The 26,439-nt window shown below is 46.0% G+C and overlaps 1 protein-coding gene across 4 annotated transcripts in view; it reads left to right on the forward strand.

The window, feature by feature from the left end:
- The first annotated feature begins 288 nt into the window (after positions 1-288).
- LRRK1 (leucine rich repeat kinase 1) overlaps positions 289-26,439 on the forward strand; it is a 134,714-nt gene continuing 108,563 nt past the window's right edge. The window contains exons 1-2 of one of the 4 annotated variants that reach the window (XM_025271629.3): positions 289-440; positions 5,155-5,407. In XM_025271629.3, coding sequence (XP_025127414.2) covers positions 5,308-5,407 — 100 coding nt within the window. In that variant the 5' untranslated portion in view covers positions 289-440; positions 5,155-5,307. Of the gene's footprint in view, positions 441-593; positions 748-3,826; positions 3,842-5,154; positions 5,408-13,932; positions 14,012-26,439 lie in introns of those variants that run through there. The other 3 variants (XM_025271631.3, XM_044933271.2, XM_025271634.3) reach the window with 3 other exon arrangements.

Here is a 26,439-nt window from a genome sequence, read left to right on the forward strand (position 1 = left end):
AGTCCGGAGTTCACCAGCGGATCTCGCTGCTGAGCGGAACAGAGGGGCAGGGAAAGCTGGGCTGCTCAGCTCGCCGCTGAGACTGCCCTGCAGGAGGGCAGGGGACCCAGATCTGGAGGAGACCGGCGCCGGGGGCGCCTGCTGACCCCGTGGCCTCCGGGGTCTCGGTGAGGGAAGCCGGCGGGCGAGCGCAGGGGCTTCCCGCGCGCGCTCTGCGGAGGCCTCTCGGCGGCCGCCCCTCGCCCCGCGCGCCCCGCGCGCCGCCCGCCCCGCTCAGGATTGAGGAAGTGAGTCTGGCCCGGCCCGGCCCCCGGCGCGCGGCCGGAGCCTCAGCGGAGGAGGGCAGAGGGGCGGCCCGGCCCCGAGCGCCGCCGTCCTCCCGGTCCCGCGCAGCCCGCGCCCCAGGCGCCCGCGGCCCTGCCCGCCGCCACCGCCCGCAGGTAAGCGCTGCCCCGCCGCGGCCGGCGCAGAGTCCCGGCTCCGCCGCCCAGGCCCCGCGCGGGAAGCGTCTCCCCCGCCCTCCCCGGCGCACAGGCCCTGCGTCTCCCGCCTCGCCCTCGGGCTGGAGGGTTTGGGGGGGGGCGCCCGGGCGGGGCACCCCGACCCCGCAGGCCGGCGCCCGGGCCGGGGGAGCGGGCGAAAGCCACAAAAGGAAGAGGCGCCGAGGCGTCCGCACGATTCCTCCGCCCTTTGAGAAGCCCCTGCCTTCGAGCGGGAGCGGCCGCGCCGGGCGCGCGTGTGCGCGGGGTGAGTGTGAGTGCAGGGCGGCGCGGAGGCGCGGCCCGGGACGGCCTGGCGGCGCGGGGCGCCCGGGCGCCGTCGCCCCCCGCCGAGTCCGGGATGGAATCCGCCGTCTTCTGGCGGCCTCTGCGGGCGACCTTCCGCGGCGGGGCCGCGGGGGATGAGTGCGATCGCGGCCGGGGAAGGCCGGGGACCCCAGGCGACAGAGGCTCTGGGATCTCTGCGGTCCGCTCACCCTGCCCGTCCACCTTGTGAGGCCGGGGAGTTTTTCTCCCACAAGCATCGGAGATGTAAGGAAATAGGAGCGTGCAGTTACGTGTTTATCGAGCTTTTCACCAAATGCACTTTTTTTTAAATTTTATTTTATTTTTAAACTTTACAATATTGTGTTAGTTTTGCCAAATATCGAAATGAATCCGCCACAGGTATACATGTGTTCCCCATCCTGAACCCTCCTCCCTCCCTCCCCATACCATCCCTCTGCACTGTCTTTAGAGTTTGCCACTCACTCCCATTGTATCCAGATTCCCTGGGCGTTAAAGGGGCAGATGGCAACCCACTCCAGTATTCTTGCCTGGAGAATCCCAAGGATGGAGGAGCCTGGTAGGCTACAGTCCACGGGGTCGCAAAGAGTAGGACACGACTGAGCGACTTCACTTAAAGAGGCAACTAGAGTACGCACGATTTTGAAAAATGCTAACATTCAACTTCTTTTGTGGTCTGATTTAGTTATCCTTATGAATGTCCTAAAAGAATAAAAAATTAAATTGAAAACATACAAACCTCACACCCAGTTTGTCCCTACAGGAGGTTTGTGGGCCTGCTAAACCTTTCCCTCTGCAGGCTTCCACACCTCAGGGAGCGGCCCTAGTAGACTCAGATGAAACCCTGAGACATAAAAACCTGGGAGCTGTCTTCCCTCCCGTGTCCTCATCCCTTGAGTTCAGTTATTGGCAAGGACTGTTGAGTCGGCCTCTCAAAGGTAGTGTTCAGGTCCAGCCCCTTCTCCCTCGCCAGCATCTCTTTCCTACAATTGCAGTTCTCCTCTCCCCCATTCTCTATTTGGGAACCAGAGTATAGCTGGAGTAATTTATTGTTTAAAAAGGTAAATTATAGCGTGCCAGTCCTCTACTCGGAATCCTCGATAGTTTCCTCTTATGCTTGGCATGAAATCCCAAAGACCTCCTTCCCCTCACATCCCCCAGTTGATCTGGCCTCTGCCATCTCAGACCCCCTGGCTCACGCCCTCACCCTCTCCAAACCCAGCCTCATTCTCTCATCCATCTGTGTGCTTTTTAGTTACCACTGTCTGTGTTCCTACTTTATCTGTTTAATTACTCCTTTAATTCCTCCTGGAGGTCTCTTCTGCTGCTCCGGGTGTCAGAGACCCTACCTACCTTGCTCTCTGCTTCGCCTTTACTCCCAGAGCTGTCCGGGAGGCACCAAACGCATACAAGTAGAAAGACTGAGTGGTGAATTGACAGCCTTAGGTTGTTGATGGCTTAGGCTCTTGAAGGGCTTCTGTTCTCATCTGGGATTGAGAAGTACACATTTCTCCAATTTGTAGCTCTGTAATATTTTGATGTCCACAAATACATTAAACACGTTTCGTAGGCAAGCCAAAATTCGTCAAGGGATGCCAACAGTGTCAAAAGGGTGTCTCAGAGATGTGCCAACCATCTCAACTAGGCTTTTGATTCAAAAAAGAGCTGGATGATAAGTATGTTTCTAACGTGCTTCACTTACAAGTGTCTTCCTGCTCTTTGGCACTGACGGCCCTCTTCAAACTTCTTAAAATGACAAGTGAGCAGAGTCAGGATGTTCCTTCCGTGGCAGAAAGTGTATAGTAAGTACTTAACAGTGTCTTCCTCACCAATGGTAAGTTTCATTAACTGTTGAAGCTCACTCCCTATGAAAAGGACCCAATAAAAATATTTGTAGAAGGAATATCAGGTTCCTTTTTTTCTTTTTCATCTTTGATGAGATTTTTTAAACTATTAAAATTATTATTGCAGGACACTTCTTGAAGCCCTCGTTAGGATATATATACTATTATGAAAAGAAAACATGTAACTTGAAACCATTATTTGTTTCATTGATCTGAACCCAAAAGAAGCAGGAAGAAGCTAAGATCTGTTAGAGGGCAAATACAGGGCAAAACTTGAGTTACTTCATTTTAAGACTACTACCCTAAAGTCTAAACCAAAAACCAGTTACAATTGAAAAATTGCTCCAGTCGCAAAATCCTCCATGGGTAAAATGATTTTCAAAAGGAAACTGAAAATAAAAAGGGGAACAAAACGGCTGGGCGAGGATTGGCCTAAAATATTCTTAAGACGTTTTTAACTTAAAAACGTTATATGGTAAGATATTTCTGATTCAGAAGAAACATCTAGCTTTTGGATTTTTGAGGTGTTGTTGGGTATAGTTGGTAGCTGATTTTGAGAGGCGCTTGAAAGCAGGTAACAGCTGGACACTTTGGTTTCTGACATTGCTGTGTGATTTGGAGCTTCTGTTTTAGAACAGATATTCTGTTTTGCTGCTTCTCCCTGTCACCTCTCAAGTTGATTTTCCTGATCAGGTTTTGCATTTTATAAAGCTTTGATTGTCTCCAAAATTGTGTTCCTTCTTTCCTTCTTGGACTTTTCAGGCTCCCAGACTTCAAACATAGATTTCCCCACTCATGGTTTCTCTGAACCTTTTGCTCTCTAGCTCAAGAAGATGCAGGCGCACAGAAGCCTCAGGGCAAGGCCTCTGGTTGGGGCTTTCCCAGCCCCACCTCTCCCTGCTTGTAAGAATACAGATCACCTGGGCCAGGGGCCTGATTTTTCAGGCCCTAAGATGAGAGAACTCTGGTGCTCTCACAGCCTTGCTCCACAGCTTGTTCAGTGCCTACCTTCTAGAACCTGTTTACTGGGGCAACAGTGGGTTGGCCCTCGATTTTCGGAGCTTGTTTTTTTTTAATTTTCGGCCACATAGCATGTGGGGTCTAAGTTCCCCAACCAGGGGTTGAACCCATGCCCCCTGCATTGGAAGCATGGAGTCTTAACTGCTGGACTGCCAGAGAAGTCTCCTTCTGAGCTTGTTAATCAGAGGGCAGGTAGGAGACCCTGCTGGCTTCCCAGTTCTCCCATTATTATTGTTGCAAGGAAGAACCATCTCCAGTCCTGTGAAAAGTGACTTCAGAAACTTGACCTTGGTAGAAATCTCACACCAATGCTGAAGGGTTGCCTGGGGAGGAGGGTGCATGTCTGTTTTTAAAAGATGATATTGTCTTAGGCATCATATATATTACCTTGTTTATTTTTTGTGTGTGGGGGGCTTTACCATCACCCTCCATTTCAGAGTTGTCTGTCTCAGAGATTAGCTGCTGATGACACCATACTTTTTATGTCTATACTATAGACTCCATGGGAATGCTGAGCGGGACACATGCGTTTCATGTGGTCATCCCTTCCCACCGTGCAGCTCACCCCAGGTCCTGCAGAGCCGGGCAGGGATCTTGCCCTCTGGGTGCTTCTGGTCATTTAATCAGCAGGCTGGGTTGTCATGTCAGGGACCCCAAGCTCAGTGGGAGCCCCGCATGTGAGAGCAGTGTCTTGCCTCATCACAGACTCCTTAGTCTTAGGAGATGTGTCTTAATCCAACTCAGAATTTCTCTGGGTACTTCTCAGCTGTGGATGGCTGTCCTGTGTGTTGCAGGATGTTCAGCAGTGTCCCTCCGGGCTGCTACCTGCTAAATGCCTGTAAGCACCTCCACCCTGCATTGTGACAACCAAACATGCCTCTGGACGTTGCCAGATACCCCCAGGGTGGTGGGGACTGGTGGAACATGGGGGGTCCTTTCCGCCACCCCGCAGGACTCACTCTCACTTGGCTTCATAGCCAGCGCCTTCCGGACCCTTCTCTTTGGGACTGTTGCCTGCTTACCGCTTTGTCATTATGTCCCAAGCTCCAGGCTTCTGGAAGGGTCTGTTCTGGGCAAAGGGAAGCCTTGGCTCTGTTTACGTGCATCTGCCTCACCCCAACTGGAGGGTGAAAACCCCGAAGGCAGGAACCTCATTTCACTGTCTCAGTGTCCCCTTGCTGGTGACAGTGAGTGCGTGTTGATGTAACAGTGATTGAGCCCTTAACAGTAGGTGTTCTGCGATTGTCTGGGGTTTCTGAACTCTTCTCAGGCAGACAGAAGCCCAGCTGCCAGGTGTGGTGGGGGAGCTCTGTCTCTTCACTGCCCACATGTGACCCGCGGTGGCTCGAGAGATGGAATATAAAGAGAAGTGTTGCAAAAATGGGGGAGGGAGATGACCAGTGCACATTGCCATGGCCTTATAAATATAAGTGTTTGTGCAAGGGTTTGGGAAGGGACTTGATAGTTAAGAAAAGCCTTCTGACTTGATGTTTTTTCACCACCAGGAGAAGACAGTTTTCTGCTCAGCCATGACGGTGGGTCTGTGATATGTTCCACCCTGGACTCTAAGCCATGACCTAGTCTACCCCTCGGGCAGCAGCAGTGGCAACTGTGACCACGGCGGAACTGACTTGGGAGAGCAGCTACCCCGAGCGTTGATGGCTGGAATGTCTCGGCTACCGCCCAGCATGTACTGGTGTGTGGGGCCAGCAGGGTCAGCTGTGTGTCCAGGACGCGCCATGGAGACCCAGGAGAACGGTACGGGCAGGGCTGGTCACATCTGCTTTGCATGCTCTGTGCACAAACCAGGGGTTCTCAACCAAAACACGTAAAGTGCCAGTTATTTGATGACTTGTGCAGTTTTTCATTATAAAACATACTGTGGGAGTCTCACTTAAATTCTACACATTGAAGATGTCATGGGACAAAATTTATGTGGACTTAAAATGTATGTGGATCTTAAGAATCAAGGCATCATTTCGTACTGGTTAAAAGGATTTTTTGAAATGGGAATTTGGATTTGTGTTCTCAGTATAAAGCTACTACATGTTTATTACACAAAAATTGAAAAAAGAAAAAAGAAGTAGAAAAATGTGTGAAATGATTGACTTAATTCTTAGTCTCCTGCTGGATGTTTTGGGGCATTTGTGTTTCTTCTAGTTGCTGACTCAGACCTAAATCATTCCATGTCCACCTTTTTATACATGGTTTTGAGATTATTTCTTTAAGATTGATCTACAGAAGCAGGACAATTAGGTTTGAAGATTTTTAAGCCTCTTTATGTATTGCTGGGTTGTCCACCAGAGATGCGTCACTTTTATCCTTAATAGTATAGAATTGATATTGTTAACAATAAATATTTGTTAAACCCTAAGTACATACCAGGCACTAGTTTCAGTGCCTTAGGAAATAACCTCGTTTAATCCTCACAGCAACTTATAAATGGTACTTATATCCCCATTTTATACCTGAGGAACATGAGAGTAAGAGAGATGTAGAAACTTGGTCGATGTCAACAACTTGGAATGGGCAGAACTGCCATTTGAACCTTCCTTAACCCTTAATCCTCAAAGTGTAGGCCGTCCTGCAGGCTTTGAGAAGACCTGTATGTTTGCACCTCCGTCAAGTTAGTGATTCAGTGTGGTACCTGACTCCGCAGACATTATGTTCAGTTACTGGAGTAATTTTTCTCCATCGAAAATGCCCTAAGTCTGACTAAGGTGATGTTTCTGCAAGGTTTTTTTTTACACATTAATTAGATTATGAAATGAGAAAAGAATTTGCTTCTTGACATTGTCCAGCACTGAATGTTCCCAGAGTGTTTGACTAGCATCTTTTGAAAAGTTTTGTGTGTGCATGTGTGTGTGTTTTTCAGATGTTTGACTTTTTTCAGTTGCTTGTTAGGAAGGCCCTGCCTTACCTTACTACCTTACTTACCTTACTACAGGATCAAGGTCCCCTGTCTGTGGCATGCTAGTCCTGGTTGGGGTAGAGCTTCTCTCCAGGCTCCCTCAGCAGTCCCTCAGTGTCCCATCTTCTCCCCTCAGCAATCCTGAGGAATGGGGCTGGGGCAGGGACCTTGGGTCCCTTTGTGGCTCGTTGGGTGGGTGACTGTGTCATCTGAGAAAGCCCCAGCAGGGACTCTGCCCCATCTTCATCCTGGGCACAAGTTGGTGGTCTGAGTGAGCACATCTCTACCCTGGCCCCAGAAACGCTGGGAAGAGCCTGGAACTGCCCGCCCAGCCCCCTAGAGCGGCGTCCTGTGGGGAGGTACAGGCACGGGAGTTTTGAAAAGTTCTTGCCTCCCCACCGCTGCGATCCTGATGTGCAGCTGGGGGTGAGAATCACCTGGTCTGGATGATTCGGCCCAGCGCGTTGGCGCAGCTTTTCTCACAGTGCGGTGTATACTCCAGTCCCCTGAGGACCTTAGTGAGCTGTAGATTCTCATCCCCTGGGTGTGGGACACCCCCGTCTCTAATAGGCATCTCTAACAGGCTCCCAGGCCATGCCAACGGTCCACCAACGAAGTGGCAGGGCTGAGACCTTGGCTTTTCCAAGGTGCCCAGGGATCTAATTGACTCACAGAGGTCCTGGGGACCTGGGACAGACAGAAACCAGCCTTGCCTCGGGGCCTGAGGTGGGTGATGTCCAGAAAGTGTTCGTGTGCACCAAGAGGCCAAAGGTTGATACTCCCAGCCCCTGTTTCTCTCCCTTGAGGTCTGGGTCTGAACTGTGCTGCTCCTACGGCTGGGCCCCACTCCCGGACCACCGTGGGCCCCCTCTCTGACCTCCGTGGCCCTCCCTCCCTGACCGCCATGGTCCCCACTCCCAGACCGCCATGGTCTCCCTCTCTGACCTCCGTAGCCCCCCTCTCTGACCGCCGTGGTCCCCCTCCCAGACTGCCATGGCCCCCCCTCCCCGACCACTGTGGTCCCCCCTCCCAGACCATCATGGTCCCCCTCTCTGACCTCCATGGCCCCCCCTCTGACCGTCATGGTCCCCCTCCCTGATGACCGTGGCCCCCCCTCTACAACTGCTATGATCCCCGAGCAGCACAGAGCAGGTTCAGAAAAGTCTTCTCTCCTCAGGGCGCGGTTTGCCAGTGGAATCTCAGGGCTCCATGACGCCCCAGTTTGGATGAGCTTTGGGACACGCGCAAGGTTTGACCAGCCTGTTGGGAATTGTGCATCCCGTCCTGGTGCTGTTCTCGTGCCTACACTGGGGGGGTCCCACAGCGGGGACCCAGGTCTTGTGAACCCTGGTGCTGAGGGATGTGTTTATGCAGTGAACAAAACATGTAAGCCATAGAGTTGAAGAAGAGAGCAAAGTGACCTAAAATACACTGGAAAATTCTCTCCTATGGCTCAGCATTGTGGAAATTATGAAGGACAAATGCGTGTCCATTCTCCAAGAGTCAAAAGGTCCCATAATGGCAGGCAGCTGAAAAGCTGTGTGGAGGCCCTGCCCCAGGACCCAGGGGGAAGAAATGTGCCCTGTCCTGCTGGCAACAGGCTGCTTCTGTGGCTTGGCCATCAGGCATGGGGCCCCTCCTGGCCTCCTCCTCTACCACTCAGCTGGCCTGAGGGCAGTGAGTGAGGGCAGTGCCTGAGGACAGTGCCTGAGGGCAGTGAGTGAGGACAGTGCCTGAGGGCAGTGAGTGAGGACAGTGAGTGAGGGCAGAGTGAGGGCGGTGCCTGAGGACAGTGAGTGAGGGCGGTGCCTGAGGGCAGTGAGTGAGGACAGTGCCTGAGGGCAGTGCCTGAGGACAGTGCCTGAGGGCAGTGCCTGAGGACAGTGCCTGAGGACAGTGAGTGACGGCAGTGCCTGAGGGCAGTGCGTGAGGACAGTGCCTGAGGACAGTGCCTGAGGACGGTGCGTGAGGGCAGTGAGTGAGGGCAGTCCCTGAGGACAGTGCCTGAGGACAGTTAGTGAGGGCAGTGCCTGAGGACAGTGCCTGAGGACAGTGAGTGAGGACAGTGACTGAGGGCAGTGAGTGACGGCAGTGCCTGAGGGCAGTGAGTGAGGGCAGTGCCCGAGGACAGTGCCTGAGGACAGTGAGTGAGGACAGTGCCTGAGGACAGTGCCTGAGGGCAGTGAGTGAGGACAGTGCCTGAGGACAGTGCCTAAGGACAGTGAGTGACGGCAGTGCCTGAGGACAGTGCCTGAGGACAGTGAGTGAGGACAGTGACTGAGGGCAATGAGTGAGGGCAGTGCCTGAGGACAGTGAGTGAGGACAGTGCCTGAGGGCAGTGAGTGAGGGCAGTGCCTGAGGACAGTGCCTGAGGACAGTGAGTGAGGACAGTGACTGAGGGCAATGAGTGAGGGCAGTGCCTGAGGGCAGTGAGTGAGGACAGTGCCTGAGGACAGTGAGTGACGGCAGTGCCTGAGGGCAGTGAGTGAGGACAGTGCCTGAGGGCAGTGAGTGAGGACAGTGCCTGAGGGCAGTGCCTGAGGACAGTGAGTGACGGCAGTGCCTGAGGGCAGTGAGTGACGGCAGTGCCTGAGGACAGTGCCTGAGGACAGTGAGTGAGGACAGTGCCTGAGGGCAGTGAGTGAGGACAGTGCCTGAGGACGGTGCCTGAGGGCAGTGCCTGAGGACAGTGAGTGAGGACAGTGCCTGAGGGCAGTGAGTGAGGACAGTGCCTGAGGACAGTGAGTGAGGACAGTGACTGAGGGCAGTGAGTGAGGGCAGTGCCCGAGGACAGTGCCTGAGGACAGTGAGTGAGGACAGTGCCTGAGGGCAGTGAGTGAGGACAGTGCCTGAGGACAGTGCGTGAGAGTAGTGACTGAGGGCAGTGCCTGAGGACAGTGAGTGAGGACAGTGAGTGAGGGCAGTAAGTGAGGACAGTGACTGAGGGCCATGACTGAGGGCAGTGGAGAACACTGTCTGCTTTCTTGCTGGGTCTGGGGGAGGACAGTGTCACCACGGGGACTTGTGTGGATGCTGGGATCGCAGAGTCCATTACCTTGGACTCTGGATAAGGAGCCACTACTAATTCTGTGCATGCTGGAGTGATGGGCACCCCCATGCCTGTCTTGCTTAGAGCCCCACAGGTGGTTAAATCTGTGTTTTCTCTTATTGAGTGAGCAGGTTTGGGGAGGCACTCCTGGGACTCACTCAGTGTGAGAAGGGCTCAAGAGCCTTCCTGTGGGGCTCATTAGGCCAGTTTTTAGTTCTGGGTTTCCTCAGCTGCTTGGCTCAATGTCTCTGAACCCGGATCCAGACAGACGCAGAATCTCAGTCGGATATACCCGTCAGCGTTTATTCTTGGCCCACTAACCCATGGGAGTCCTGAGGCCCTGCTTTATCCTGTACTCTGCATGGCTCTTCTCCTCAGAGCCCAGCAGGCTGGCGTGGTGCCTTCTTCCCTGCCGGTTGCAGAGGTGCAAGCAGTGAAAGTAGAAGCAAGCTGTGTCTCTTAAGGCTTTGTCTCAGACTGACACGCTGTTGCCACTATGCTCCACCCTTGGCCGAAACAAGTCACGTAAAGAAGCCCAAGTGAAGAGCTGCCTCCATGAGGAGGCTGCTGCCAGGCTATGGATGCAGGCAGGGGGTAAAAATTAGTGTCTGTCATTCCATCTACCACAATAGGGGGTGGTGGGCTCAATTCTTTAAAAAAAAAAAAAATCTTATCCATATATTTATATTTATTTAAGCAGCCAGCAGGGCTTCCCTTGTGGTTCAGCTGATACAGAATCCACCTGCAATGCAGGAGACCTGGGTTTGATCCCTGCGTTGGGAAGATTCCCCTGGAGAAGGGAAAGGCTACCCACTCCAGTATTCTGGCCTAGAGAATTCCATGGTCTATAGTTCATGGGGTTGCAAAGAGTTGGACACGACTGAGCGACTTTCACAAGCAGCCAGCAGAGCCCTTTTCTCCCGTGAACCTTGACAGGAAGCCCCAGCCCCACTAACAGCTAGCAGTGGGGTAGCTTCGATGGGCAGTTGTGGAGGGGTGGGAGTGGTGAATCTCACCGATGAAATGATCTTCGCCTTGAACCCAGAGCTCTGGGGGCCCTATTTTAAAACATTGCATGTTGGATTTCATTTTCACAAAGCAGAAATATGTGCACCAAGACCACAGCCTGGGAGCAGGTGACACTCAAAGTACAGTCCTCGGGGATTATAGCTTTTACTTATCTGTAGAGCTTATGTTTTCTACAGTGAGCACGTGTTCTTTTGTTCTTGTTTTGCATTACTTTTGCAGCCAGGAGAATAATATTGCAATTTACTTAAAGAATTGTTGCCTAAGTACAGAAATTTTGTGATTAGGATCCAATCTGCATACCTCCTCCGTCAACTGGGTGCTGACTTCCAAGGTTAAATTTGCTTTAACTGGCCTCTCGCTCATTCACTTCTTTCTGAATTAAATGGGGCAGTATTTGGCTTCAGGAATCTGCAGCTGTGCCTCTCACAGCGCTTACCCTCTTAGTTCTGTCCCTGTTGGATGAGTGTTCTGCCCCACCTTCTCCCCAGTCCACCAACTTCACCCCAGGAAAGATCCTTGCAGACTTAATTCTCAGCACTGCCTGAGGAAAACTGTCAGAAATAGGAGCAGTGATACTCAAGTTATTCTCAATGTCGGAATAAAACCACCCTTTAAAAATCCTTGGAAGGTAGCATGCTTTGGAAATAATCTTACCATTATACCTCCAGGTAGAGTTAGGAAAAGATCCAAACTTTAATAAAAATTCGTAAAAAAGAAAACTTTTTTACTTTTGGGGTTTTGGTAGTGGTCTTTTGTGTGTGTGTACTGGGTGTGTTTGTTAGTGCTTCTACTTGTTTTGACTTGTGCAGCCCACCTTGTGCTTGTTCAGAATGGTTAATCCTTGCAGCGCCCATGAATATGCATGTGGTACCAGGCGGGCTATAGGCGCCTGTCCTGGGTTTGTGCAACACAGTTGTGCCCCAGAAAGGCTTGTCACAACCGTATTCACACCGTCAGCATTCCCCCGACCTTGGATACAGAAGGCATACTTGGAAAGTGTGGATGGGTCCCAAGTGCGTGAGCTGAGAGAGCGAGGGTCAGTGAGATCCCGGGCCAGGACTGCCGGGTGAGCCAGTTTGACAAACAGGTCATTAGACATTCTTCTACATCTGCCTCACACTAGTCAAAGTGGAAAAACCTGTCCTGTCAGCTGAGGTTAGGGCTCCCCGGAAGCAGAGAAGTGAGGAAAGTTCCAGATAATTCTGGCCAAGAATGCTTGGTAAGACTCTTCAGGACCATGAGGCTGGGGGGCACTTGGACAGACGTCACCCGAGGGGGTCTCACCCCGCTCTTCTCCGTGAGCTGCCCTGAGCTCTGCTGCCTGCCGCTGAGCACTGTCCTCCACTGGGCCCAGCATGGACTGAAGAAGAAGAAACATTCCAGAGGGCCCTCGAGTCCCAGGTTTTGACATAGCTACTTCCAATGTCCTTTTCTTCTTGCTTTGAGTTTTTCAAATCTGTGTTGAAAATAACTTCTTAATGGAAGAGCCAAGCAGATTTGTCTGCCTTCCAGAAATAGAAATAGCCTAAATAGGAAGTGCCTCTTGTGTGGCTGCATGCTTCCTCAGTGAGCCTCGGGAGGAAATCCTCCAAGGGGCAGATCCCTGGTTTGGGTGCCTTTCCGAGCGTAACTGCCCACGCACGCCTTGGAGCTCTTCCTGGACTCGGTGTCCTGTTCATGCATGCTGGGAGGACAGGGCCTTGCCAGGAAGGGATCTGGCTGCAGGAGCAGCCGTGGGCCGCCAGGGAGCGGCCAGTGTCCAGTCAAGAGCCCCTCGCTGGGAGGTGAAGGGGAAGGAGGCTGAGTGGCAGCCCAGGTCTTGGGAGAAGTGACAGCAGCGTCCATCTGTGTGGGAGCGGTTGACACAGCTGTGCTTCCTGCCGGTGAAGACCTGCCCGCAGCGGAAGCTCTGGGTCTGATGGGGCTTTTACCATTAACCTGGATCTGAGGCTCAAATCCTCTGATTATTTGTTCAGACTATGCTTGCTTACTTCTAGCATCGGGGAGCTGACTCTCAGATATTCGTGTGGGCTGCTCTGGTGGGAAATCAGTGCTGCTGAGGCCAGTCCCGTCTTTGCTGCCTCTGGCTCCACTGCCTAGGCTGACTGGCATCCCTTAATCCCTTCCTTGAAATAACTAAGTATCTCGGCCTTGGACTCCATTTTAATCTGCGCTAACCATCCCACTGCTTTCAAGAGAGGTAGCCCACAACACATTTCCCTCGGGTGTCACCAAGCAGAACTCCTTAGTCTGTGGACTAACCATTAGGCCATGGCCGCCTGGGCCCAAGGAGAGAACAGCCTCCCACCCTCCCTGTCCCTGCTGCTGTGGGTTTCTCGCAGAAACCAGTACTCGAGAAACCAAGCATCATATTTGGAGAGTTGGAGAACTCAGGTTTATTACGCCAGCCAGCCCAGAGGAGTTAACACTCCAAGCTCTGAGCCCCGAACAAAGGGGTTACAGAGTTTTTATGGACAGACTGCAGTGGACAACACTAGCTGTTAATAGGCTGGTTTAAACTAAGGGATTTCGCATGTGCGGGAACAGCAGTCAAGATGAGCAAGGGGGTACCTGTCCTTTACACGGACAGGCATGATTAAGCAGGTTTGCAGGGGCTCGGCAGTTGCAAAGAGCAGGACAAGGGTGAGTGAGATAAACTTCAGTTCCTAGGATTGTAAGCCCTGCTTTCTGAGATTACATGACCTACGTGATCTAGAATTTACAAGGGGCAGGCCGAGTTACAGAGGCAGGAGGAGAAGGAGAAGGTTATGCAAAATTTTAACTTTTGCTCTTCAGGTTGGCTCTCTGGGGCATCCCGTCCCCCGACCCCATTCTCAGCGGGCAGAGCCTGAAGCTTACCCAGAGCATCTTCCCTGTCTCTCCAGTTTTTGTTTGTGCTTTAACTTCTCTGTGTCTTGGTACTGCAGTCTCTGCTTGGTCTTCCACATTGCTGATTTGTCCTCTGGCTCTGTCCATTATGCTCTGTAGCAAACCTTTTGTGTTTTATAGATCACCTCTTTCACTTTAATTTCCCAGCTTTTCAGCCAGTTCTTTGATATGGATGCTGTGTCCCCTTGTATCTCTCTAAGACGTCAGTCATATTTATTTTGAGGGCTTGTTCTTGCTATATAACACTGTTTCTAGGTGGATATGGCCCCCCCAGATTCTGGAAAGCTAGAGCCCGAGATCCTGCTTAGGGGAGCTCAGGCACTGACTCCCAGATGAGAGTAGTGGTTGCCAATAACAAGTTTAATCATCAGCCAGTCCAAAGTTTGCCCACACCCCCTTATCTCGGTGACTGGGTTATTTGTGTAGGTTTTCTCACTGAGCTGTAATGTAAGGGGAAAGCAAGAGGTGCAGGTTCTCAGATCTGGTAAGACCCTGCCTTGCCCAAGCATTGTCACTGTCAACTGCTCACTTCCCCTTGGAGACTCTAAGGCCCAAGGGAGAGCTGTAGTGGAATATGCCTCATCCTCTCCTGCCCTGGGTGGTGGTGGTGGTGGTGGCGGGGGGCAGTCAACATGCCCCCAGGGGCATTAGGTCATTGGCTTAATAGCAGGGAACTTAATCTAGCTTTGCGTGTGGGGGAGATGGGAGTGGGGAGGGGTCTCTTCTTGCCTATCTGCAGCTGCCTTGCTTGGAGGCGCGGTTCTCAGAGTTGGGTGCTTCTCCTTTATGATGTTAATCTTCCTCAAATGTTTGTGGGTATGTGGTTGGATGTTGATCTTTGTATCTGGGATTCCCCAAAACTGTCTGTGAAGGCCATTTTTGTTAATGCAGGCTGCAGAGAGTTGGGCAGGGAGACTGTAGCAGGTTGCCCTGGGGGTACACCTGGGTGTATGTCTTCTGGGTGGGGGCTACACACACCTCCTGAGTGTCAGCCACCAGGACCACCAAGTGTGAGGTTTCACACTTCGTCTCTAGCACACAAGGGACAGGAACCTTGGCCCTGTGCTGCCTGGCGCAGACTGGAGAAGGGCTTCCTGTGGGCTTTCCCTCTGCGCAGTACCCCTGCTGGTGGCTTTGGAGGCCTTACTTCCTGGATGCACTCCATGCAGCCTTGCAGCACTCCTGAACCTTGCTCACCTCTTGCACAATGGTTTCTGGCCCTCTTAGGTCTCCTTGTTTTCTGTGTTCACATGGCTTGTTGAATTTGTTCTGTATAGGAGTTTGTAGCTACAGTCAGGGCTCAGCCTACTGTCTGGATCTTATCTTCCAGCCTCTCCTTGGCATTTCCCAGGTGTGCAATTTGCACAACCTTAGGAGAAACTGAGTGATGGTGTTAAAATTGTGGACTTTGCAGTTGGAAGGAGCCAGGTTCAAATCCTGATCTTTCTGTACCCCAGTCCTCATCTGTAACACAGAAATGGTTAGAATCTGTTTGCTAAGTATGCATACTTGGTAAATCCTCAGTAAATCATATAGCCTCAGCTGGATCCTGTTTCTGTTAGTGAAAATGATGATATTATTATACTGATAAAAATGAGGAGGTCCTTAAAAATGGGGATCTTGGATTTTGGAGGCTTGAAGCTATAAAAGGCATGGAATTTAAAACTTGACGAGTCCTCATTTTCAAAATGTGTTTATCACTGAAATGTGATGACCCCAATTTAATCTTCAAAATTGTTTAATTAAAACTTTAATTAAAGTTTTAGTTGAAAGTATTTTCATTGAAGTCGAAATCTTTCCTCACCTTATCTTCAGAATGCTTTTTTTTTTTTTGGCCAGATTACAAAACCTGTATGTCTTTTACTAAAGCTCGAAGTTCTAATATTCATGAGTATCCTAAATGTTCAGCCAAAAGCTATCCATAAGGAGTGCCTTGAACTCAGAGAAATAGTGATGGCTGAGTCAGGTTTTGGTGGGCAAAGGGCCACAGTAGCAGAACCCAGGCTTCTTGGCATGTTTGTGATTTCTGAGGAGTCGTGGCATTTCTTGCTTTAATAATCAGAACAGCACTCATAAACATCAAGGGCCATATTGTTGTCTGGTGAGGGTTGTATTAACCAAAGAAGTTTGTACTACATTGGACATTTCCATAAAGGAATGTCCATTGAGTGGACATTTCCATAGAGGAAAATAGTGAATATGACAATCACAGAGCAACTGTGTCCAACTCAGCCACAGGCTACAAACCTAGCCACAGAGGAATGGGGTGCCCAGGAATGTAAACTCTTACTCAGACTGAAAATCTCTGCATTTTTGTCTCAGGGCAAAAGGGTGAGGCTGCAGGCATTTGCTTCTGTTAAGCATTATCTTTTAGGCAGATATATTTGTGGTGCTTGCTTTTAACTTTTCAGAGGCCGCTTTGTAATCACCCGTGGGGTTCCCTTCAAATCCACGTGTTAAATACATCAACTCATAACTCTGTGAGCTACAGAGAACCCCTTATCCTGGCTTTTTGCTTTTTTGTGTGTGCCTGCTTTGAGATTTAGAAGGCAGATGGCAGTCTCAGTTTTGAGGCAAATCAGCTGGAGTCAATTTTTGTTGTTTGAATTCGAGGGTGTGTATCTCTGCCTGAAGACATGCAGAGGAAAAGGCAGAGTGAATGACTTCATGTCTTTTTCCTTGCCAAGATCCTAAAACTTTAGTTGTTTGAATACAGTCATACTACTCAACAACCATAGTGACAATTTACAATTCTTTGGTTTTTACATCCTTCCAGAATGTCTTTGTATGTATACAAGCAAAACAAATGTAGACTCATATTTTCCCTCTTTTACACAGTGGGTAGCTGATCACACACACCGTTCTGCACTTTGCCTCTTTCTTTTACACATTCATCATCATTCTTTTGACAAATGCATAGCATCTATTGTATTGTAGCTCAGTTTATGTATTTATTTATTGTATTATACCTCAGTAAGCATTCCCCTCTAATGGACATTTGGGCTATTAATATTTAGGTATATAATGAATAATGCTGTTGATGTCTTTTCACACATATAAAAGTATATCTACACAGTAAATTCTCAAAGTAATGGGCCAAAGAATGTGTGCGTGCGTGTGTGATAAGTCACTTCAGTCGTGTCTGACTCTGTTCTATCCTATGGACTGTAGCCCGCCAGGCTCCCCCGTCCATGGGATTCTCGTCCATGGGATTCCCCAGGCAAGAATACTGGAGTGGGTTGCTGTGCCTTCCTTCAGGGGATCTTCCTGACCCAGGGATGAAAACTGTGTCTCTTACATGTACCTGCATCGGCTGGTGGGTTCTTTGACCACTAGCACCACCTGGGAAGCCCCAACAGGCCAGAGAACATATGCTTCCAAATCACCCTCCATGGGAGTTTTTCCTGTTTGCCTCCACAGTGTATGTGCTTGCCTGTTTCGCTATAGGCCTGACTACAGTGTTATCAAATTTTTGATTTTTCCTAATCTGCTATGTGAAAAAAGATGTCTCAGTATAGTTTTGATATGCATTTATCTTAAGATGAGTGAGACTTAGCATGTTTTAGTGTGTGTGAGAGCTGGTTATATTTACTTTTTTTGAGCTCTCTCTTCATATCTTTTCCTTATCAACCTCTAGGACCTTTTTGGTCTTTCTTTATCTTTCCTGGGAGCTCTTTGCATTGACATTGTATGTAGTGGGTAACTAAATACCCTATCCAGTCTCACCTACAAGCTCTGAAGAATTGAAATGAGAACTTTGAATGTCCAAGGGGCTATCAGTAGAAATGTTTTGCTTTTTTCTTAATTATTGAATTAATATAAATTAAATGTACACTGTCTTGGGAAAGTAATGATAAATATACAGGGCCATATAAAGGAACCTTTAAGATTTAGGTTAAATAATTAGATTTAATGGAGAAGGAAATGGCAACCCACTCCAGTGCTCTTGCCTGGAGAATTCCATGGACAGAGGAGCCTGGTAGGCTGCTGTCCATGGGGTCGCACAGAGTTGGACACGACTGAAGAGACTTAGCATGTATGCATGCGTTTAGGTTTAAGTAAATCTAATAAGGGCTAAATATCCAAAGTGTATAAAGAACTCATAGGATTCAATACAAAAAGAAAATCTGATTTAAAAATGGACAGAGGACCTAAACAGACATTTTTCCAAAAAGACATACAGATGGCCAACAGGCACATGAAAATATGCTCAACATCACTGATCATCAGGGAAATGCAAATTGAAACCACAATGAGATATCACCTCACACCTGTCAGAATGGCTATCATCAAAATGTCTACAAATAATAAATATTGGCTAGAATGTGGAGAAAAAGGAACCCTGATGCATTGTTGGTGAGAGTGTAAATTGGTATAAACACTATGGAAACAGTATAGAGTTTCCTAAGAAATTGGAAATAGAACTGCCATATGATCCAGCCATTTCACTCCTGGGTTTATATCCAAAGAAAATGAATAGATTTATTCAAAATAGATTTATATCAAAAAGAAAATTCAAATAGATATATGTACTCCAATGTTCACTGCAACATTATTTACAATGACCAATATATGAAAACAACTTAAGTGTCCATCAGAAGATGAATGAATAAAGAAGATGAGATACATATATGTTAATTCTTGCCTTGAGAACCCCATGAACAAAATGAAAAGGCAAAAAGAGACCACAGTTGTGGATGTGTCTGGTGGAGAAAGTAAAATCTGATACTGTAAAGAACAGTATTGCATAGGAACCTAGAATGTTAGGCCCATGAATCAAGGTAAATCGGACATGGTCAAACACGAGATGGTAAGAGTAAACATTGACATTTTAGGAATCAGTGAACTAAAATGGACAGGAATGGATGAATTTAACTGAGATGACCATTATATCTACTACTGTGGGCAAACATCCCTTAGAAGAAATGGAGTAGCTCTCAAAGTCAACAAAAGAGTCTGAAATGCAGTATTTGGGTGCAACTTCAAAACCAACAGAATGATCTCAGTTCGTTTCCAAAGCAAACCATTCAACATCACAGTAATCCAAGTCTGTGCCCCAACCACTAATGCCGAAGAAGCTGAACAGTTCTGTGAAGACCTACAAGACCTTCTAGAACTAACACACAAAAAAAGATGTCCTTTTCATCATAGGAGACTGGAATGCAAAAGTAGGAAGTCAAGAGATACCTGGATTTAACAGGCAAGTTTGGCTTTGGAGTACAAAATGAAGCAGGGCAAAGGTTAACAGAGCTTTGCCAAGAGAACTCACTGGTCATAGCAAACACCCTCTTCCAACAACACAAAAGAAGACTCTACACATGGACATCACCAGATGGTCAACACCAAAATCAGATTGATTATATTCTTTCAGCTAAAGATGGAGAAGCTTTATACAGTCAGTAAAAACAAGACCAGGAGCTGACTGTGACTGAGACCATGACTTCTTCTAGCAAAATTCAGGCTCAAATTGAAAAAAGTCGGGAAGACCATTGGGTTTCCCTGGTGGCTCAGACAGTAAAGAATCCACCTGCAATTTGGGAGACCTGAGTTCAATCCCGAGGTTGGGAAAATCCCCTGGAGGAGGGTATGGCAATACACTCCAATATTCTTTTTTTTTTTAATATACTACAGATTTACATATATTTTATTTATTTATTTTTCTGTTTGGGAGATGTCTTTTTTAATTTTAATTGGAGGCTAATTACTTTACAATATTGTGTTGGTTTTGCCATACATTGATATGAATCCTCCACGGGTGTACATGTGTTTCCCATCCTGAACCCCCCTCCCACCTCCCTCCCCATCCCATCCCTCAGGGTCATCCCAGTGCACCAGCCCTGAGCACCCTGTCTCATGCCTCGAACTTGGACTGGTGATCTGTTTCACATATGATAATATACATGTTTCAATGCTATTCTCTCAAATCATCCCACCCTCGCCTTCTCCCACAGAGTCTAATAGACTGTTCTTACATCTGTGTCTCTTTTGCTGTCTCACATATAGGATCATCATTACCATCTTTCTAAATTCCATATATAAGCATTAATATACTGTATTGGTGTTTTTCTTTCTGACTTACTTTGCTATGTATAATAGGCTCCAGTTTCATCCACCTCATTAGAACTGATTCAAATGCATTCTTTTTAATAGCTGAGGAATATTCCATTGTGTGTATGTACCACAGCTTTCTTATCCACTCATCTGCTGATGGACATCTAGGTTGCTTCCATGTCCTGGCTATTGTAAACAGTGCTGCAATGAACATTGGGGTACACGTGTCTTTTTCAATTCTGGTTTCCTTGGTGTGTATGCCCAGCAGTGGGATTGCTGAGTCGTATGACAGTTCTATTTCATTTTTTTAAGGAATCTCCACGCTGTTCTCCATAGTGGCTGTACTAGTTTGCATTCCCACCAACAGTGTAAGAGGGTTTCTTTTTCTCTGTACCCTCTCCAGCATTTATTGTTTGTAGACTTTTGGATAGCAGCCATTCTATCTGGTGTGAGATGGTACCTCATTGTGGTTTTGATTTGCATTTCTCTGATAATGAGTGATGTTGAGCATCTTTTCATGTGTTTGTTAGCCATCTGTATGTCTTCTTTGGAGAAATGTCTGTTTAGTTCCTTGGCCCATTTTTGATTGGGTCGTTTATTTTTCTGGAATTGAGCTGCAGGAGTTGCTTGTATATTTTTGAGATTAATTCTTTGTCAGTTGCTTCATTTGCTATTATTTTCTCCCATTCTGAAGGCTGTTTTTTCACCTTGCTTATAGTTTCCTTCATTGTGCAAAAGCTTTTAAGTTTAATTAGGTCTCATTTGTTTATTTTTGCTTTTATTTCCATTACTCTGAGAGGTGGGTCATAGAGGATCCTGCTATGATTTATGTCAGAGAGTGTTTTGCTTATGTTTTCCTCTAGAAGTTTTATAGTTTCTGGTCTTAAATTTAGATCTTTAATCCATTTTGAGTTTATTTTTGTGTATGGTGTTAGAAAGTGTTCTAGTTTCATTCTTTTACAAGTGGTTGACCAGTTTTCCCAGCACCACTTGTTGAAGAGATTATCTTTTCTCCGTTGTATATTCTTGCCTCCTTTGTCAAAGATAAGGTGTCCATAGGTGTGTGGATTTATCTCTGGGCTTTCCATTTTGTTCCATTAATCTATGTTTCTGCTTTGTGCCAGTACCATACTGTCTTGATGACTGTAGCTTTGTAGTATAGTCTGAAGTCAGGCAGGTTGATTCCTCCAGTTCCATTCTTCTTTCTCAAAATTGCTTTGGCTATTCTAGGTTTTTTTGTATTTCCATACAAATTGTGAAATTATTTGTTCTAATTCTCTGAAAAATACTATTGGTAGCTTGATAGGGATTGCATTGAATCTATAGATTGCTCTGGGTAGTATACTCATTTTCACCATATTGATTCTTCCGATCCATGAACATGGTATATTTCTCCATCTATTTGTGTCTTCTTTCTTTCATCAGTGTTTTATAGTTTTCTATATATAGGTCTTTCATTTCTTTAGGTAGATTTCTTCCTAAGTATTTTATTCTTTTTTTGCAGTGGCTAATGGAATTGTTTCCTTAATTTCTCTTTCTGTTTTCTCATTGTTAGTGTATAGGAATGCAAGGGATTTCTGTGTGTTAATTTTATATCCTGCGACTTTACTATATTCATTGACTGTCTCTAGTAATTTTCTGTGGTGTCTTTAGGGTTTTCTATGTAGAGGATCATGTCATCTGCAAACAGTGAGAGTTTTACTTCTTCTTTTCCAATCTGGATTCCTTTTATTTCTGTTTCTGCTCTGATTGCTGTGGCCAAAACTTCCAAAATTATGTTGAATTATAGTGGTGAGAATGTGCACCCTTGTCTTGCCCCTGACTTTAGGGGGAATGCTTTCAATTTTTCACCACTGAGGATAATGTTTACTGTGGGTTTATTATATATGGCTTTTATTATGTTGAGGTATGTTCCTTCTATGCCTGCTTTCTGGAGGTTTTTATAATAAATGGATGTTGAATTTTATCAAAGGCTATCTTTGCATCTATTGAGATAATCATATGGTTTTTATCTTTGAATTTGTTAATGTGGTGTATCACATTGATTGATTTGTGAATATTGAAGAATCCTTGCATCCCTGGGATAAAACCCACTTGGTCATGATGTATGATCTTTTAAATATGTTGTTGGATTCTGTTTGCTAGAATTTTGTTAAGGATTTTTGTATCTCTGTTCATCAGTGATATTGGCCTGTAGTTTTCTTTTTTTGTGACATCTTTGTCTGGTTTTGGTATTAGAGTGATGGTGACCTCATAGAATGAGTTTGGAAGTTTACCTTCCTCTGCAATTTTCTGGAAGACTTTGAGTAGGATAAGTGTTAGCTCTTCTCTAAATTTTTGTTAGAATTCAACTGTGAAGCCATTTGGTCCTGGGCTTTTCTTTGTTGGAAGATTTCTGATTATGGTTTTGATTTCTGTGCTTGTGATGGGTCTGTTAAGATTTTCTATTTCTTCCTGGTTCAGTTTTGAAAAGTTATACTTTTCTAAGAATTCATGTATTTCTTCCAAGTTGTCCATTTTATTGGTATATAGTTGCTGATAGTAGTCTCTTATTATCCTTTGTATTTCTGTGTTGTGATTTCTCCATTTTCATTTCTAATTTTGTTGATTTGATTCTTCTCCCTTTGTTTCTTGATGAGTCTGGCTAATGGTTTGTCTATCTTATTTATCTTCTTGAAGAACCAGCTTTTAGCTTTGTTGATTTTTGCTATGGTCTCTTTTGTTTCTATTGCATTTGTTTCTGCCCTAATTTTTGTGATTTCTTTCCTTCTACTAACCCTGGGGTTCTTCATTTCTTCCTTTTCTAGTTGCTTTAGGTGTAGAGTTAGGTTATTTATTTGATTTCTCTCCTGTTTCTTGAGGTGGGCTTGTATTGCTATGAACCTTCCTCTTAGGACTGCTTTTACTGAATCCCATAGGTTTGGGGTTGTTGTGTTTTCATTTTCATTCATTTCTATGCATATTTTGATTTCTTTTTTTTATTTCTTCTGTGATTTGTTGGTATTCAAAAGTGTGTTGTTTAGCCTCCATATGTTTGTATTTTTAACAGTTTTTTTCCAGTAGTTGACATCTAATCTTACAGCATTGTGACCAGAAAAGATGCTTGAGATGTTTTCAATTTTTTTAATTTACCAAGGCTAGATTTATGGCCCAGGATGTGATCTGTCCTGGAGAAGGTTCTGTGTGCACTTGAGAAAAAGGTGAAATTCATTGTTTTAGGGTGAAATGTCCTATAGATATCAATTAGGTCTAACTGGTGCATTGTATCATTTAAAGTTTGTGTTTTCTTGCTAATTTTCTGTTTAGTTGATCTATCCATAGCACATTCCAGTATTCTTGCCTGGAGAACCCCCATGAATGGGGGAGCCTGGCATGCTATAGTCCATGGAGTCTCAAATAGTTGGACATGAGTGAGTGACTAAACACAGAAACACGGGGAAGACCACTAGACCATTCAGGTATGACCTAAATCAAATCCTTTATGATTATACAGTGGAGGAGATGAATAAATTCAGAGGATTAGATCTGGTAGACAGAATCCCTGAAGAACTATGGATGGAGGTTCGTAACATTGTACACGAGGTAGTGACCAATACCATCCTCGAGAATAAATGCAAGAAGGCAAAGTGGTTGTCTGAGGAGGCCTTACAAATAGCTGAGAAAAGGAGAAAAGCAAAAGGCAAATGATAAAGGGAAAGATATTCCCAACTGAATGCAGAGTTCTAGAGAATAGGAAGGAGAGATACTTCCTACTTGAACAATGCAAAGAAATAGAGGAAAACAATAGAATGGAAAAGACTAGAGATCTCTTCAAGAAAATTAGAAATACCAAGGGGATATTTCATGCAGAGATGGGCACAATAAAATTCAGAAATGGCAAGGACCTAACAGAAGCAGAAGATATGAAGAAGAGGTGACAAGAATACAATGTACAAAAAAGGTCTTAATGACCCAGATAACCACGATGGTGTGGTCACTTACCCAGAAGCAGACATCCTAGAGTGTGAAGTCAAGTGGGCCTTAGGAAGCATTACTATGAACAAAGCTAGTGGAGGTGATGGAATTCCAGCTGAGCTATTTAAAATCCTAAAAGATAATGCTGTTAAAGTGCTTCATTAAACATGCCAGTCAATTTGGAAAACTCAGCATGAACCACAGGACTGGAAAAGGTCAGTTTTCATTCCAATATCAAAGAATGCATGCATGCTCAGTTGCTCAGTTGTGTCTAACTCTTTGTGACCCCATAGTCTAGTCTGCCAGCCTCTCCTGTCCATGGAATTTTCAAGGCAAATACTGCAGTGGATTGCCACTTCCTACTTCAGGGGATCTTCCCTACCCAGGGATCAAACCCATTTCTCTGTGTTTCCTGCATTGCCAGGCAGATTATTTTACCACTGAGCCATGTTGGGAGCCCTAATCCCAAAGAAGGCCAATGCCAAAAAATGTTCACATGCTAGCAAGATTATGCTCAAAATCCTTCAAACGAGGCTTCAGTAGTATGTGAGTTAAGAATTTCTGGTTGTACCAGCTGCATTTAGAAAAGGCAGAGGAACCAGAGATCAAATTGCCTACATCTGCTGGATCATAGGAAAAGGAAGGGAATTCCAGAAAAACATCTACTTCTGCTTCACTGACTATGCTAAAGCCTTTAACTGTGTAGATCACAACAAATTGTGGAAAATTCTCAAAGAGATGAGAACACCGGACCAACTTAACTGTCTCCTGAGAAACCTGTATGCAAGACAAGAAGCAACACTTAGAACTACACATGGAAAAACAGACTGGTTCAAAACTGGGAAAGGAGTTAGTCAGGGCTATATGTTGTCACCCTTCTTATTTAACTTCTATGCAGAGTACATCATGCAAAATGCCAGGATGGATGAACCACAAGCTGGAATCAAGATTGCGGGGAGAAATATCAACAACCTATCATATGCAGATGACACCACTTTGATGGCAGAAAGTGAAGAGGAACTAAAGACCCTCTTGATAAGGGTAAAAGAGGAGAGTGAAAAAGCTACCTTAAAACTCAGCATTCAAGAAACAAAGATCATGGCATCTGGTTCCATCACTTCATGGCAAATAGATAGGGAAAAAATGGAAACAGTGACAAACTTTATTTTCTTGGGCTGCAAAATCACTGTGGACAGTGACTTCAGCCATGATGCTTGCTCCTTGGAAGAAAAGCTGGGAAAAACCTAGACAAACGGTATTAAAAGCAAAGACTTTACTTTTTCTGACAAAGGTCCTCAATAGTCAAAGCTGTGGTTTTCCAGTATTCAGATGTCAGTATGAATGTGAGAGTTGGACCATAAAGAAGGCTGGCCACTGAAGAATTGATGCTTTCAAACTGCGATGCTGGAGAAGACTCTTGAGAGTCCCTTGGACAGCAAGATCAAACCAGTCAATCCTAAAGGAAATCAACCCTGAATATTAACTGGAAGGACTGATGCTGAAGCTGACACTCCAAAACATTGGCCACCTATGTGAAAAGCCAGCTCATTAGAAAAGACCCTGATGCTGGGAAAGATTGAGGGCAGGAGGAGAAGGAGGCAACAGAGGATGACATGGTTGGATGGTATCACTGACTCAATGGACATGAGTTTTAGTAAACTCAGGGAGATACTGGAGGACAGGGAATTCTGGCATGCTGCAGTCCATGGGGTCACAGAGAGTTGGACATGACTTAGCAACTGAATAACAACAACATATATATACACACACAATGGAATATTACTCAACTGTAATAAAGAATGAAATTTTGCTCTTTATAACCACATGGATGGACCTGAAGGGTATTATGCTAAGTGAAATAAGTCTAACAGAGAAAGACAGAAACTATGTTTTCACTTATATGTAGAGTCTTAAAAAATAAGCATGTGAATATAAAAAGACAGAAAGAGACTCATAGCTATAGAGAACAAGCTAGTGATTACCAGAGGGGAAAGAGACAGGGAAGGAGACAAGATCAAGGAAGGGAAGGAAAAAGTGCAAACTACTAGGTATAAAATAAATAAGGTACAAGGATACAATATATAGCACAGGGAATATAATATATTTTTAATAACTTTAGAGTATAATTTATGAAAGTATCAAACCACTATATTGTACACCTGATGCCAATGTAATACTATAAGTCAACTATCTCTCTGTCTCTTTAGTCACTAAGTTGTGTCCTACTCTTGCGACCCCATGGACTGTAGCCTGCCAGGCTCCTCTGTCCATGGGATTCTCCAGGCAAGAATACTGGAGTGGGTTGCCATTTCTTTCTCCAGGGGATCTTCTCGACCCAGGGATCGAACCCACGTCTCCTCTACTGCAGGCAGATTCTTTACCAACTGAGCTACGAGGGAAGTCCAACTATACGAGGGAAGTCAACTATACTTCAGTATATCATCCTCTTATATAGAGAGACAACATTATAAATATATTGGTTCTCTACATGTTGATTTTATAATTCAGTGCAATTTCAATTAAAATACAAACAAGATTCTTTTAGAACATAGAGAAGTAAATTCTATGTAGAAAAATAAACATGAGAATAGCCAAGAAAATTCAAATGAGAAGGAGGTCAGTTGAAAGAAAGAGTACCAAATGTTAGAATTATTACAAAGCCATTGTAATGAAACGTGTTGGAGACTAGAGAGGGAAAGGACAAGAAAAGCAATGGGTTAGAGCCACAACTCAACAAATAGGCCAAATGCACATTAGTTTTGCTTTACTATTTAGGATTTCAAATTTGTCCAGAAAAGAAAGTTTGCTTGGTAATAGGACAAAAATAACATATTACTTCCTCACTTCCACACCAAAATCAGTGTCAGATGAATCAAATATTTAAACATAGAAATGAATACCACTAAA

Source organism: Bubalus bubalis, chromosome 20, assembly GCF_019923935.1.
Source record: "Bubalus bubalis isolate 160015118507 breed Murrah chromosome 20, NDDB_SH_1, whole genome shotgun sequence".
Lineage (NCBI taxonomy): Eukaryota > Metazoa > Chordata > Mammalia > Artiodactyla > Bovidae > Bubalus > Bubalus bubalis.